Source organism: Schistocerca americana, chromosome 5 (genome assembly GCF_021461395.2).
Source record: "Schistocerca americana isolate TAMUIC-IGC-003095 chromosome 5, iqSchAmer2.1, whole genome shotgun sequence".
Classification (NCBI taxonomy): domain Eukaryota; kingdom Metazoa; phylum Arthropoda; class Insecta; order Orthoptera; family Acrididae; genus Schistocerca; species Schistocerca americana.
Window position 1 is genome coordinate 562,588,627 of NC_060123.1, and position 17,326 is coordinate 562,605,952.

Consider the following 17,326-nt stretch of genomic DNA (forward strand, 5'->3'; position numbering starts at 1 on the left):
CAGAACCAGTATCCACTTGCATGCGAACATCTCGACTAAGGCTTTGGACAGTGAGGAATAACTTCCCTGAAAGGGAAGAAGTGCAATTGACAGACAACACAGAATCAGAATCAGCGTCATGTTCATGAACATCACGTATACGGTCGGATTTGCAAAAGGAAGACACATGACCTTTCTTTTTGCAATTGTGACACACAGCCCAACGTTGGGGACAATCCTCGCGTGAATGTTTCGTAAAACACCGCGGACATGAAGGAAGTTGCCGGGGGTTTTGCTGCAGTTTCTTAGCGGGTTGTTTACGGCTAGGCTGAGGCTGCGCGTGGCAGCGCACTGTGGCCACGTCGGCCGGCGGGGATGCGCCGCACGTGTCGTCAACAGCGCACAGAGGTTGTATTTCCCTGCCATCACCCCACGCCTCTATTTGCGCCCCAGCGGCGCGAGAAATTTCAAAAGACTGCGCAATGGAGAGAACTTTATCTAGAGTCGGATTCGCCAACTGAAGGGCACGTTGCCGAACTTCTTTGTCGGGCGCCATCCGGATAATAGTATCCCGTACCATGGAATCGGCATAGGATTCTTTGTGAACGTCAGTAACAAATTGACACTTTCGACTGAGGCCGTGAAGTTCAGCAGCCCAAGCGCGATAGGATTGATGTGGCTGTTTTTGACAATGATAAAAGGCAACACAAGAGGCTACCACATGCGTTTGCTTTTGAAAATAGACAGACAGAAGTAAGCACATTTCAGCAAAGGACAAAGACGCAGGATCCTTCAAAGGAGCCAATTGCAACAACAACCGATACATTTGAGGTGAAATCCAGGAAAGGAACAGAGACTTACACGGATGTTCGTCCGTGACATGAAATGCCAAGAAGTGCTGTCGAAGACGTTTTTCATAATCAGACCAGTCTTCCGCCGTCTTGTCGTAAGGAGGAAAAGGAGGTATAGCCAACGACGAGAAATGCACCGCATTTGACGCTGTTAGAAGCATTTGCTGTCCAAGGAGATTTTGCAATAGTTCCTCGGCAGTAGCCATGGAACCCTGTGGGTCAACGGTGAAAAGGAAAAATCCACTACCTCGTTGCCAATTGTTATAACGTCAAGTTTAACACATATATTTCAGAACGACACAACAAATATAAGTCACAGAGTAATTTGACAAGCAAGACATGTGTACACGTTAGCATTTGAATGAGCACTGAGTCCCAGTCTAGCGGCCGCAGCTCGGCTGGCCGCTTAGGTGGCGCAGCTGCTGCATGGCTGGCAGACAGCGCCGCATGTAGAGGACGCGCGTAATTGCGCGGCGGCGCTTTGAATGATCGGCGAGTCACAACATAAATATCAAGCTATCAAGGCATCTCATCATGGGAACTGAAAACAGTAAAATCTATGGGGAAAGACAGAAACTGGAATATATCCAACAAATAATTAAGGACATTGAGTGCAAGTGCTACTCTGAGATGAAGTGGCTGGCATGGGAAACGAATTCACTGCAAGTCGCATCAAACTGGCCAGAAGGCCGTTGAAGCAACTCCCTCACCCCAATTAAATCACTCTGAACCCTAAGTGTGTTATTTGGTGGTTTATGTATTAGAAGTTCCATGCTACAAAATTGTGCTATTTGAGGTCACCAATGCATAGATAAACATGTCATTGTAATATGATCTGCTACAATAAAATGTGAGGTAATGGCATGTTAGTGGTTAAAAGTGGAACCATATTTTTATTAAGTGCAAAGATATGGATGTGAATAAAAATTTCTCCAGCTATTTAGACAAACGACGACTCTTTTCATTTCCATTTATTGCATGAATTTGAAATTTCTGTTTAGTATGAGCTTTGAAGCTATGCAAGGAATTAACTGATAAATTCAAACTTACTTAGTTTATGAGATATGTACGAACAGTGCAGCTGGTAATGTAGTGACCATGAAAGACTGGGACTAGGATTAAGTTCCAGCCCAGCCCCCCTTTTTTTAATGTACCTGTTGTCACAGAAAATGTTGAAGCTCTCTCTCGAACATGTTACAGTGGCCTTGACTCAACTGAAATATTCACAACTTCCTCCATCCATTTTTGAAGGCACCAATTTTCAGCATGTTTAAAAACAATCTGTGGCTGTGGAATGTGCACAAAATGCAACCAAAAACAACTGTTGTTGACCACTGTGGATGCACAGAATCATGTGATCTGAGAGGTGTGTGTGTGTGTGTGTGTGTGTGTGTGTGTGTGTGTGTGTGTGTGTGTGCGCGCGCGTGTGTGTGCGTGTGTGTGTCGGCGTGTGCGTGCACATGTTTTAGGAGAGAATGTCTATTATCAATGTAAAACCGACTTGTTACACATCATATTTAGAGTTTCCAATTATAATCCACAGAACACACAAATAAAATTACTTAATTAATTGATCTGGACCAACCATGTTGCCAACCAATGTCAGTATGTTCCACACTGCAGCCTATGTCCCATATGAAGGTGTCTAGAACATTTAATAAATAATTTTCAAATAAACAAATACACACAATGAAATTTAATTATCTTTCAATATTACACAAATAGCTTGTGTATACTTGTGAAAAATAGCTTCCAGTCAAATATTTATTTACAAACATGTAGACTGTGTTTCAAAAGGGATTTCAGCATTTCCAAAGGAAACAGTTTTGATGCAGACTAGTTTAATTTTTTATTTATTCCTTACGATGGTTGCAGTGTCGTTAATGTCCTGAGTAAAATTCATGACACAATGTTACTCATCTCACCTGTGCATGGAAAACACCACTTAATTGTTCACAATGCTGAAGATTAGAAAGAATTAGTTTTCACTGTGGAAGAGAGGTAACCATGAGGAGAGTACTGCCAACTTTCAATTTTCATCGCACTGTTAAAGCTATGAAGCACTTGGAATGGAATGCTTCAACTGGACAGATCATCATCTTGTTTGTCTGTGTTACCTTTTTCCAGAACTATCTCTGCAGCAGATGATTCTTCTGTATTACCACATACATTTGCATTAGCAGGCAAGGCACTTCCTGCATCTGTATTAGTTGACAAGGAGAAGTCAGGAATGTAATTCAATGCAGTTCTGGATACAAAGGCAGTATTTAACCACAGGGGAATAAGTGAAAGGAGCTTTCTGGCAATTATATGATAGAGAGCTGCATCTTCTGTGTGTGCTATGAGGCAACAGCGAACAGACTCCTTTTTGCTTCCAGCAATAATACGGACAATGAATGATGCATTTTCAACTTCTGATGGCTCTTGTTCTAGATGCTGTGAAATCAGTGTTTCCCACTCCATCATAGGGAGTTTGGGATCTAATTTATGCTTTGTGGCAGCCTTCTTGCGCATATTCCACGTGTGCAGTACGGGTTTGCCGGAACATTTCCAACTACGTGGCAGACACTTAGTAATCATACAATCCTCCACAGATACTGGACCCCTTGTATCATCAACTGGTTCTACCTTCAACCTGCAAAATGTTTTGTAAATTAATGCTAATTTTACATACACATATACACAGATGTTTATACACAAATAAATACAACAGGATGCAACAATGAAAATTGCTGTTTTGAAAGAAAATTATATTTATTGTTTTAATTTATTATTCTTCCCCTACATAAATAGCAATTTAAAATGACATATTTTTAAATATGATATCAAGCAAGTGATGTATTGTCAGTAAACTGATTTACTTGACTTCTGAAGTTATGGGTGACAGTTTCTAGCATAACAAGAAGTCCACAAGCTACTTTTTGGTGAATTTTCACCTTCAAGTGTATGAAGGTCCTTGGCTGTACAGTGTAAACAATGAATTTTAGATACCAAACTGAAAAACAAGAAAAGTTGCGAAGGGCTAAATTGGGCAAGTGCACCGGCCACAGAAGATTGTCCATCAAAGAGACCAGGTGTACAGAGTACTTTTCCAACAAAATGTGTATGCCATGATGCAATCTTGCTGAAGACACACATTCCCAACATCATTTTTTTTAAAAGACTGGGCAAAATAAAATTATCAATCACACTGACAACTAGTTGGGAATTCATCATTGTACATTTGGTTTCTTAGAAAAAAAGTAAGGCACAATGATCTCTAATGTCAATAATACACACCAAACAGTTACACATACTGAGTGAAGGAACTTCTCATGTAGTTCTGCAGTGTGCACCACATAGGCAGGCAAATTTTCACATGCATTATGCTGAACATCAAAATCGCATTCACTGAGTTCTTGCATCATAGCTATGGGAGCATAGGCCTCCGTGAAGAATTCACCTCACAGAGCATTCAAAAGTTGAAGGGCAGCTGCTTGCTAGCATGCTGGGCATCATCAAGGAGATGCATGCTGCAATCTGACAATTAACTATGTAACCACTCTTTAGAGAGTGGTTATACAGAAACGAGTATTAGATTAAATTCTGTAATACAAAATGACCTAAGGGCCCAAAAATGGTAGTAGTATTTCAAAGTAACAGTTAGTTAAAATTTTACAAAGAGTAGATATTCGAAATAGAGTAACACAAAGCAGTACAAAGGGCATCCAAGGAAGATCTAACAGATCTGTGTTTTGTTTTGAATGTAATATATAAACCAATGCGCAATGTTGTTAGGCCTCTTGAGTTTTTGTTTTCACCGGTGGCGAGTGTGTTCACAGTTCTTCCGTGGTAGCTGGAATTTTGGGATTAGAAGCCTAATTAAATTGCATTCTTAGAACTGGATTAGATATTCGAGTTGTGGAGAATAGATTATTTTGGGATAAATTCAGAGAGTGAGTCAATTAGAGGTTACTGGGTTTACGAACACTGATATTCAAGTGTATGGTGATTGTACGTGTTAAACGAAAAGCTACAATCGTATACTTATGATTGTGAAGAGATTTATTGACAATACGAAAACTTTTATGTTGAATTAAGAGTTTATTTGCTGTATACGAATTATTAAAGAGCATTGGGACCGAAAATAGTTTGGACCTTATCACACTAGTATCTTTGCCACTTGTTGGCAAGGTGATTCTGCTAATAAATGTAAATGTGAAAAATAGTGCCCGTTAAAAGACTAAACTTGTGTTGAACAGACACAGAAAGGATTCGAACCCATAATTAATATCGTGTTGTGAGAATTGAGAAGCTTAGACATTGTAAGGTCCAGAGACATCTTTATAATTCATCGGACATTAATGGCAAAGGACAGGTTCATGGGAAAACATATCTTTGGTGATAGGCGCACAAAGGATTGTAGTACTGACTGACTGTTAACATACCGAAACGATACGCACTAGGGTCAACTCTCCTTTCATTGCTCCCCTAATGCCATCTCTCATTAACTTAAGAACTTAACTGTGTCACTAAAACAGAAATATATGAGACATTCCCAGTGTTTACTGAATTCCATAATCAGCTAGTACATAGACAATAATATCTGTGAACATTCAAGGGATTCAAGGGTTATTGAAGGAAGCTGATAAACCTTTTTACAAACAGATTTAATAGGATTCAATGGCAGGGAATGGTTCTTAACTAGCTGGGACAATATACGGTATGCACAAACTTTTGAGATCAGTTCCGCTGCCGCAGGGAGAGGTGGGGGGGGGGGGGGGGGGGCGAAGCAAAACAATCTGGTCTCTGAGGAAATCCATTCAATGAACTTGTTCTCTAACTGCTTAATGCCTTTTCCACTAATCACAGCCAGCAGCCAGAAACAACTACTCTGTAGCAAGGAATGAAAATCTACTGAATGACATGGTGTAATGAATGAAAGTGAGAATAAACCATTGTTGGAGACTGAAAGGAATAGATTTTATAGATATTCAAAACTCTTTAACTACAGCCTCTAATAGTGAATGCAGTATCCAATATGAATCCTCTAGTTCAACATAAAAGAGTGATGTATGATATTTTGGTTGTCAAATAACTGATATAAACTGCATCATCCATGTTTCCAACATTAGAGCGACTCTGAAAGTTTGGAGAAAATAATGCTAAATGCTGTTTCCACAAAAAAATCATATCTAAGTATCACCTAACCTTATACAGTGTATTGGGTAGAAATGTCAAAAGGAAGACTAAGATATATGTACCTCAAAATTATTCCTACACCTAACATAAAACAGGACTACTCATGCCATTTTTCAACTTTAACATCTGTACTTTACTTTAGAGAGCAACTGGTTCAGTTAAAAGTTGGATATACTACTATATATTCCCATATAAGGAAATTTTATCAAACGTATGTCAGAAATTGTAAAATAAAGACATGGTGGCTTTGGTTACCCCATGTTGTGGACTTACAAGGGCCAATAGTTAGATATCAATGTTTGGCTCACGGTAACTGTGATTAGGAAACTGAAGTTTGGTTCAAATGATCTGGGATTAGAGTAACACAGTTCATACGCTGTGCTAAACTCACATACCAAATGCCTTACACATGCAATATGATGAAGAAATTGTAAACAATTGAGGAGATTTTTTCAGAAGTCAGTTAAAAATCAAGGTTCTTGCTATGTTTGTCCTGTTGAAATGGTCTGGTCACAAGCCAATATTTGCTGTTGATATAGGGTGATGAAAACTAAGAGTTCTTTCAAAATTCAATATTTGCTCTCAGAAAGTCAAAGCCAAAGTCAAGAAACACAAACTGCGCTTTGCTTCTGAGAAACCTGGAAGGGAGAACAACAATTTAGGACATCAATAACAATGGAGGACATCACAATCAATAACAACGTGAGAAGTGTTTTTTGGACATACAAAGAACATAAACTGTAGCTAAGCCCTTGCTATCAGAACCAACATTAGAAATAAATTAGTGGTTTACACACCAAATTAGTGGTTTACACACCTACATTACCTCCTAATTATTACTCAGTTCAAGCCAGTTTTGTCAGAGGGAGGTTTGTGCTAAAAGAGTAGCTGTTGAACTATTAGATGGAGGTTAATACAAGTGATTCAGAAATGGTACACATGTAACAGAGTGCTCAGGTGGTACGAAGTCCAAGTCGACAGTGAAAGCATTCAAGAAGTCCAACAAGAACAAGAAAATGGAAGCTATTGCTGTTCATGGGGGCTAGTAGACATCAGTAAACCCAAAAGTCTTAGGAAGGAAAGAACGCAGAGCAGCTGATCTCACTTAGAGCAATATAACAACTTTTCATCACTTAAACACAATGAAACAAGATAAATTATTGTTAAAATACATGATAATCACATCACCTAAAGATAGAGGCAGGAAGGAAGAATACTGTTCCAATGTTGTATGCGCTGTAACATTTCAGGTAATGTCACGGATGTCCAAAGACAGATACTCAAATTTGAACACCAAATTTCATGTAACACGAGATTATAGACTGAAAACTCAGAGCGGGACTGCAGCACAACTAAAGATAAGGAAGTTAAATAAGCTATAAAGAATGATATCAAAATAAACAGGTGTAGAGAGAACCACTATTCAAGGAAAAAGTCCAAAAGAGATATTTGCTATTCGAACTGAATACACTCTAAATGTGGAAACATTTCAGAAAATAAATAAATAAATAAGGAAATCATCAGGCTTTCCAACTAGCTCTTTACCAAATTAAAAACATACTTTCTATCACTGCTTTAATTTGTCATATAAAACTACTAATACAGATATATGTTCAACATGCGAGACTGGTCTACTGAAATTAAAAAAGGAACACGATCTGAAGTAAAAGAACCAATTAATAAAAAACCACAGGTTGCACAAACTACATGCAAAAACGTTCTATGCAATTTAGCGAAGGAGGAAAATTCAAATGTGATTAAAAATATAATGTAATGGGATAGATAAAAACTCTACTCACCAAGCCGCGACCGGTGAAAACACATATAAGGGTACTTAAATCTGCAACCTTTTGGAGTCAATGGCTCCTTCTTCTAGCGGAGGGGTTGAAGGGGAAGGAAGAGCAGTGAAGAAAAGGACTGATAGGTTTAGGAAATGGGGAGAGTTTGAAAAAGTTGCTCAGAGCCTTGGGTCAGGGGAGACTTACTGGGCGGGAAGAGAAGCAAACACTGATTTGTTGGAGACTGCTCTGGGGAAGATTCGAAAACCTGAGAGCTTAAAAGTGGAAGCCAGGATAATAAGCAAGTCTGAGATTACTGACAAAACAGGTTGCAAGAGTTAATAAGAGCACAAAGCTAAGTGCATTACATGTGATCGATGTAGGAAGCAGGAAACATAGACCGATCTGCAAAGGAAAGATCTACAAAACTAAAAGGGAGTGGACACAGGAGTAGTTACTGTGAGGAAATGCTGTGACTGAAGAAACTGACATAAATTAAAGCCAGGTGGATGGTGAGAACCAAGCATACGTTGTAACACCAGTTACCAGCTGCAGAGTTCTACAAAACTGGTGTCTGATGGGGGGGTGGGGGCATCCAGATGGCATGTGTGGTGGAACATGCCCCGCAACAAGATATTGTGTGTTACCAGTATACACTCTCCGCCTATGCCCATTCATCTTAGCTGATAACTTGGTGGTAGACATGCCAATATAAAAGGCCGAACATTGTTTACGTAACATTTCATAAACAATCTATGGGGTCTCAGAGATATATGTTTTGCCAATTACAGGGCTGGTATAGGTGGTGGGAGGAGAGTGTATAGGGCAAGTCTTACAGTGGAGACAGTCAAAGGGGTACATACCATACAGAAATAGGTGCAGAAGGAGCACAGGGTCTGACAGGATATAGCAAGAGATTTAGAGAATGACATAAAGCTATTGTGTGACGGGCAAAATATTAGACAGAATGGACCTCTTTTCAGGGCATGATTTTAGGAAGTCACAGCCTTATCAAAGTAACTGATTAATACATTCAAGACCAGAATAATACTGAGTGACAAGAGGTGTACCCCTAAGTTGTTTTTTGCAACGGTCAGCAGTACTAGGATTGGATTTGATGGCCCTGGAAATCAGCTTTTGAACTGGGCTTGTGGGGTAATTAGGTCCAGTGAAAGCTAAGGTGAGAATGGCGGTGTATTGCCATTGAGAATCTGCATCTGAACAAGAACGTTTGCCTAGAATGCCAAGGCTGTATGGGAGGGAATATATGACACGGAAAGGTTGAAAACTGACAGAATGTAACTTTCGTTGTTAGTAGGTTTAATGTGAACAGAAGTTTGCAGTTGACTTCATCCTCACTGAAGGTGACGTACACAGGAGTAAACATCTTCTTACTCTGTATTATTCTGGTCTCGAATGTATTAATCAGCTACTATGACAAGGCTATGACTTCCTAAAATCATGCCCTGGAATAAGGTCTACTCTGTCTGACATTTTGCCCACCACACCCAGATTAGCCTTTGCCCCCCCCCCCCCTCCCCCCCCTCCCACCCCCAAATCACTGCAATACCCTGTCAGATCCTATGCTCCTTCTCCTTCTTTTTCCTTACCTTAGGGTTCCTAACCCTGTGACCATCCTCACTGTAAGACTTGCCCTATGTACCCTCCTAGCACCACCTGTAACAGCCCAGTAACTGACAAAATACATACTACCAAAGGGAAAGCCACCTGTGAAATGACATGGGTCATGTATCAACTGTTACGTAAACAATGTTTGGCCTCTTACATTGGCATGACTACCACCAAGATATCAGTCAGGATTAAAGGGCATAGGCAGAGTGTGTATACTGGCAACACACAATATCCTGTTGCAGAGCATGCTGTAGTCATGGCCTCACTGCCTGTTTCATCACACACACCATCTGGATTCTTCCCTCAAATACGAGTTTCTCAACACCACAGGTGGGAACTAGTGTTACAACATTTCCTTGGTTCTTGCCACCCACCTGCCTTAATTTACATTAATTCCTTCAGCCTCAGCATTTTATCACGGCTCCGAAACCTTGCAAATTTAAATTCCTTTATGTACATGTTCTCTTGCTGCCGCTTTGTGAGTTGATTTTTTTATCTATCCCATTATATTATATTTTCAAATAAGGTTAAAATATTTTTTTGTATACAATAGACTCGGGCAATACCACAGCTCTCTGTAGGTGAAGTATCATTTTCAAGACAGGTTTGGAGACACAATTTATGCATTATGATTCATTCCTGAACACAAAGAAAGGAAAGGATTGCTTTTCATATTTGGCTGGAAACAAAGACCGAATGAAGGGTTTTCTGATTCATGTACCAGTCAAAATAAAAATATAGTAATGATGGGCACACTAACTGCCTTTACAGAAGAAAGCAGTATATTTAATAAGCTGGTGCATTATTTCCCTTTCCATGGTCACAGCCATATGCGTCATGACAGAGTGAAAAAAAAGGAAAGAAAGAAAGATATTCTTTCACTGACCGAATATTATAAAGTGCTGGAACAACATGGCATCATAAACAAACTAAATAAATATTGGAAAGCAAAGGATCTCATGTCCAGTACACTAAAAGCCCTATGATCTAAGATCCCTTAAAAATAACTGCTCAGCAAGTTTTGGTTTATGAAAAGTCTAAGAAGAAGGTATTGTTGTCATTACTGGACACTTATATTGGAAGTCCTGAAGAGGTTGAGTTAAGGAAATCCAGACTCTGAAGCCTGGCAGTAAAGAAATCAGCCATTTAAGAAAAGAAGAACACGATCAGCAAGGAGATGAGAAAGAATGTCTTAAAATTGATGATGCATTTTAACATACCAGAAGGAGCAGATGAGTTTATGAGGACATTGTTGAAAAGGATCTGTAGGTTCCCAGTTTGTATTGCTGTTGCCAGTATTTTTAATTTCAATGATGTCTGTTGCATTTTGCATTTCTGCTTATCAAACATTTATGGAAAAATATTATATTAATGTGTTATATTGTGGTGCACTATTGTATTTCTATACAAAAGAACGATAAATAAGCTTTCTTTGTGATTAATGTTAAAGATGAAAAAAGAGACTGAAAAAATCACATTGACTGCAAATACTAAAAAACTTTTAACTTCCATCTATGCATTTACAGACTTCTGAAAAAACCTGTCACTCTACTCTGATATAAAAAATGAACACTGAGAAAAATTAAACAGACAATCGGAATCATGCCTACAAAAGCAGTGTAAATGTTACATTACCTCATTTACATAATTAGTATTTGGGTATGATGTTTAAAAAACACGTTTCCTCAAAAATTTACTTTTTTGCCTTTATCAACTTTTGAAAAGGTGTTCCTCAATTACAATTTTATAATTTTCATACTGTCGGCAGTGGCAGCTGATATTCACGTCCAAGTTTTCATTTTTCTCCTGCATTTCCACAACTGCAAGAGAGTTCAGGTATGGAGATACCTTTGATGACTTAAGAGACAAATCCTGGCATGAAACATGTGGCCACATACATTACACATAACAGATGGTGGGGGCCATGCCTAGGCCTGGCAAAATTTGCATCTCTGATGTTTTTAATTCTCCTGCCTCAATCATTCCCGCTCAAAATGTAAGACAGCAGCTGAAGCAGCTGTGCACCAATGTTAATGATCTTCTGCTGTGGTGCACCAATTACTTGGGTCAATTTTTAAACTTTTTACATTCTTCTTGAAACGCTCTTTGCAGCACTTCAGAGGAGCACCATGGGACCTTCTACCTGTGCTAACTTCACTATACAAAATTTATTGATGAAGTCTGTTGTTTCTCATCTGCTGGACATCCCCAATTCATTTGAGTTAGTGACCAATAATGGTGGCTTTCACCCTATACTTAGCCTTCTCACGAACAGTAGTATTTGATAAGAAGTCACCACATTTGATGTTCATAATGCATCTAAGTGTCTGTTGGTTGAGGTGTTCTAGTTTGTCAAGATCAGGGTGATATATTGTCTAGCTTTCACAACCACAGAGCAGGGTAGAAACAACAACTGTTTGACACACCAACAGTTTGGTGCATAGTGACAGGGAGACTCAGTGTACAAGACATTCAAAAGCAACATGTGTGGCATCCATCCTTTGCTTGATGTCCTTTTCCGATGAGCAATTAGTTTTCCTAGATAGAGGAAATGATGTATTATTCCAAAGTGTGCTGGAAATAGAGATACTGAAATTCAGAAAAGCAGTTTCAGAGCTGGCTGTGGTAGTACATTTTTTTTCTTTTGTGTGTGTGTGTGTGTGTGTGTGTGTGTGTGGTCAAGCCAAACCATTTATATGCAGTACTGAAACAATTTACATACAGTTGCGGCTCACTGGGTGTGTGAGCTGGAGAAGCATTGTTATAAGCATACTGCAGTTCAGTTCCCCGAGTGAGGCTTGTGAACCTTTTAGAGTGCAGTCCAGACTGATTATATAGCCCTCTGTCAAATTTGTATTTAAGTTCTATTCCTACACTGTTTACAGATGTTGCCTCATTAAGAATGGCTGCTAGGTACAGAGAAAAAAAACTTTGGTGCGAGGACACATCCTTGTTTAAGCCCATTACTAATGGAAATTTATCTAGGTCACACGACACAAACGGTAATGACTTATGTTGTTTCCTGCAATTCTCCTGCAGTCTAAAGGCGATTCAACAGAATACTAGTAAAAATTTTACCAGCCACAGACAGCAATGATATGCCATGGTTTACTGCATATGCTTCAGTCGCCTTTTTAAAAATTTGGTGACAGTTGTGGAGCTCTTAATATCAGCCGGTACCTTAAAAGTTTCCTGCATTAGAAGAAACAGGGAGAAGAGTCTGGTTTTTAGAGGCAAGCCACCACTTTGAATGATCTCCAAGGGGAGGTTGCTCAGGTCCGGGTGCTTTTCTCGGTTTCATATTAACTAGAACCTAGCTGAATTCATGAAATGTCGGTGGGACTGCCACACAATCTTGTGCTGGATGTTGTGACCCACATTCGAGAAAGTCATCAGCAGCAGTAGAAATACAGTTTAAGAGTGAGCTGAAATGGTCTTTCCTGCATTCAAGATGTCCTGACTGTCAGTGAGGATTGTTGTACTGTTGGCAGCTTTCAGAGTTCCTGATGACAAACAAACAGTCCCACATAATTCTTTTATTCCACATAAAAACTCTGCAAGTCAATGGCATCTGGCATCCACGCTCCAAACTTTGGCATCTCATTGACTATATCATCACTCAACAGTGTCAAGAAAGATGTCCTGATCCCAGAAACAGCCATCTGGGTATCCTCACCCATCGTAAACCACATCCTACTTCTCAAATCATTCCATGAGAAAATTCAATATAAACGGCTGGTTGAATGAAACTGTTTGCTCTCTAGCAAGACACATTTTTGGACTGACTTACAAATACCACAGTTAACAGAACAGGTGTTGAACAAAACCGGACGACTTAAAAAACATTATCACGAAGACTGCAGAGGAGGTCATTGGTTTTGATGCAAAGAAGTAAAATTACTGATTTGATGACAACAATGAAGAGATTAAGAACCTCATAAGTGTCAAGTGGGATGCGTAACAATCTCTTGCTCAAGATCAATCCTCCGCTGAAAAGAAAACACACTTTCAAGGGCTGAAGCAGAAATGTCAAACTGAAAAAAACGAACTGGTGTCAACAAAAAGCCAAGGAACTTCCAAAGACTATCACTGCCAGGAACCTGCCATTTTTCAGATCAAGTTTATTACAAATGAAGCTCAAGATTTTTTGCTGCAATTTTGGCTTATTAAAGTTCACTTTTTGCAAAAGGGAATATATAGCATCTCCTATGAACTGTTATAGGCTGCACAACACTGACAACATTTTAGATGTGTACATCTATCTCATCATACACTATTGGGAACACAGTCATTTCCCAGTGATTTGGAGCTTTTCTGAAAAAATTTCACCTTTACACTTTTTCCTCAGGTTTATTTTTATTACGATGGCAAAACAGATTTTTAATATTTCCCATTTTGTCTCTTCGTCAACTGTAAGAGTGCCAATAGCACAAACATCAGGTTTAACATCATATATTCGCACTTTCCTTTCCTTTGTCACAACAGGAATTCCTTTTCTATATTAAAACAAGAATCAGACGAATTACTTAGAATTAGATCTGAATGAGAATACTGCAGCAAAAACTCCCCATTATCATCTCTTGAATCTGAATTACTGGCATTCTGCAGTGAGAACTCCACATTATTGTCTCCTGAATCTGAATTACTGGGGCATTTATACTTCTCTTTCTTGAAGTGCTTACTTTAGGTGCAAAGTTGTAGTCTTGTGCTTCCAAAATTTCTACTCCTTCAGTGCCTATTCCAGCTAGAATATCAAGTTTCCTTTTCTTCTGTACTTAGATGGGTTGGGTCTGCTCTCTTGTAGAAAACCTTCAAATGACTATTGCTAGAACAAAAATTTTCATATAGTTCTAAATTTACTACCTGGAGGCCTCTTCAGAAAATGTTTCCAGTCTAGATGCACAACCACTGCTGCTTTAAAACCAAACTTCAAGTTGTTCTTGATGGTTTCTTCACCTAACCCAACAACACACTTCATCAGAAGTCGAGGGAACTTGTCTTTAAACATAGCGTCACAGTTCTTATTTTTCAATTCATGTAAAATGTCATGTCACTTTCGTTACAATGGCCAAAAGAAAGCTACATTTAGTGGTTGGGTACAGTGTGTAGTGTGTACTATATGGGGGTGGCAGTACAAACTTGATGTTTTTCTTGCATTCTTCAGTGATATGTGGTGATAAGTGGCTTGCCAGGTTATCCCCTACCAGAATCTTAACAACCTTCTTGTCGAAAACACAGAACTGCTATATTCATGTACAAGTCTTCATATATTTCTAGGGTAAATTGTCAACTCTTAATCTTTTATAGACAGCACCCTTTGGTAATTTTTGGTCTATATGTAATACAGATATCCTGCCTTAAAAGTGATATAAGAAAAAAGTAGGATTCCATCAGCACTTCTCGAAAACTTAACTGATGTGCTTAAAAACTTCGAGTAATCACTAATGACTTCAGGATGGCATGTGTCTTTTCTAACTGTAATCCCCCCTTTTTGATGGTCATTTGCCCTGTTTGTTTCATCATAATTCACTATCGTGCATTGGTCAAGGTCCAAAAGCTAGACTATGAGCTTCATCAAACTAACTGTTCATTGTTTCTTTGCTCACAGCTTCCCAGTTGTCTTAATATTTTGGTGCAGACGATTAGTAAGGGTGATATTGTGTCTCTTTATGAATCCTTCAGCAAAATCAGGGCTTGGCATTTTGTCTTTAAATCACTATTCATTCCATCCACTTCAGTCAAGATAGGCCTTCGACAACCAACCCGATATCAAACACTACTAACGGGGATCCCCAATCTCCACCCACCCTCACACATTTTGCTCTTCAATGGAGAATTTTCAGAAGCCTGCCTAAATGCAAGACCATTCTCCATTGCTTTTACAACTTTTTAAATCTACCTTCGGTATAATCTTAATATTTTCAAACGCCAACATGTCTTTGATACTTTTGGACCATACTGTTTCATAAAATAAGTGACAACATGGCAATTATTTCTTTTAGATTTATACTCTATAGTACGGGGTAACGAAAACCACTCTTTTGCAGGTGGCATATGTTGCCCATATATGACATGACTGCAAACTTTTCAACACTAAAAAAGAACTGTTTTGGAAACAAATGTTGTGAAGTAGCAAAAGAGTTAAAGTATTGTTTGAGGTTATGTTGGAAAGCGGTGGCATTAAAATTTGTTGGGGAACACCATTACAGCAAGAAATGTTTTGATGGATAAAAAACTGTGCTAAAATTTATCTGGAAGAAAAGTGATTATGTAAATTTACCTTCGATTGTCAACCTATTTTCCAAGACTTAGAGAAAAACTTACACACACAACAGCAACAACAAAACCTTCCAAGCTCACGACAATGATGCCAATAGCAGTATTTAAAGATTGCCTTGCAAAATGGCTTGTGTTACCCCAATGGTTGAAGTAGCCTCATTTTATGGTAGTTTCTTTCATTTTATGTCATTTGTTTTAAAATGGATATGACAGGGCAGTTATCAGTGTCAGTACAGCACACCTAAAGCTAGGCTGCAACATTTTAATTGCTCCCTCCCAACACTTTGGTGAGGAGAGACAAACGACCAATAGCTGTTTCAGACTTTCATACAAAATAAAGGTGTAACCAATGGTTATTATCTCAATCATGCACTGCACAGGTGGGACCCTGTGTCAAAGGGCAGTGCCCAGGCAACTTAATAGGATTCCATTTTGTCTCAGTGGCTGTAAAGAACTACACTTTGATAAGGGGTTGTTTATATTGACTTCAGGTTCTCATTTCTCATTTGCATGGCCCGGTGAACACTGCACGTAGGCGTACTTTACAATTTGCCACAGTAGTTATTAAGTAGCTATCACGTATATCTCCTTGACTGCTATCCCCCCTCCCCCCTCCAAATTCCTATATGACTTGGTATCCTTTAAAGAGTATCATATCCTTCCTACTTAGAGTACACAAAGGGGTGTGTGCTGTGTTCCAGATGCACTTTAGTTTGATTCATGAAAAATGGTGGGTTGCACAATTCAAGGCAGTGTTACTGGTTCCAAGGGCCAGTTGTGGTGGGCACGTACACGTACTTTGCACTCGAAGAACGTATGTACCCTGTAAATTATCTCTCTTGCTTGCTTATATAGAATTTGTCATTTACCACCACCAGCAATGACAAATCACAGCAAATGGAATAAAAATTTACTAAGTAACTCACTATAATCATATTTAACACTCACACTGGCAACGACATTCACAGCAGAGTGCTCAGAACACTGCTAAACACCTTAAGTGTGTAGAGCAAGCCTAAACTTGACTGCCATCATTCCTGACCTGTAGACAGATTTTTGTGCTGGATACATGATCTGGACACCTTAGAGTGCACTCTCAGAATAAGAGCAAAGAGATTTTGTAATTCAAATAAATCTCATCTCTTCCCATGACCTCAAGACAGCATGTACATCAGCATTCCACATGATATGAGGGTGTGCTGCCTCTGAATTTTTTGTGTGAAAACTTTTAAAGCTTTTTAAACCAATAAAATGTTATTAACATTCTATGTCTTTATTCTACATGTCCACATATTTGCAACCAACTGCCACTACAGGGGTCTGGATTGTTACGTGTAACATGGTGATCTGTAATATAAGTTCTATGTCAGTGTGTGAGTAACAGCTTGCTGTAATTGAGTTACGAATTCAAAGAGTTGGTCCAAACATGGAGCATCCTCTCCTTCAGCATAACAGTTCCTGGCCACACTCGAGTTTTGCAACATCTGCAACAATGGTTCATGTCATCAATCATCCTCCATACAGTCCCGACTTGGCCCCATCTGATTTTCATCTGTTTCCACAACTTAAAGAATACTTTTGGGGGCTTCACTTTCATAGTGATGAAGCAGTGCACAATCTGGTCTC

General features: G+C 39.1%; 1 protein-coding gene across 2 annotated transcripts in view; it reads right to left on the reverse strand.

Moving 5' to 3' along the window:
* Positions 1-2,511: 2,511 nt before the first annotated feature.
* Positions 2,512-17,326, reverse strand: part of LOC124615396 — a 244,114-nt gene continuing 229,299 nt past the window's right edge. For both annotated transcript variants that reach the window (XM_047143227.1, XM_047143226.1), the window contains one exon: positions 2,512-3,465. In XM_047143227.1, coding sequence (XP_046999183.1) covers positions 2,910-3,465 — 556 coding nt within the window. In that variant the 3' untranslated portion in view covers positions 2,512-2,909. The remainder of the gene's footprint in view (positions 3,466-17,326) is intronic.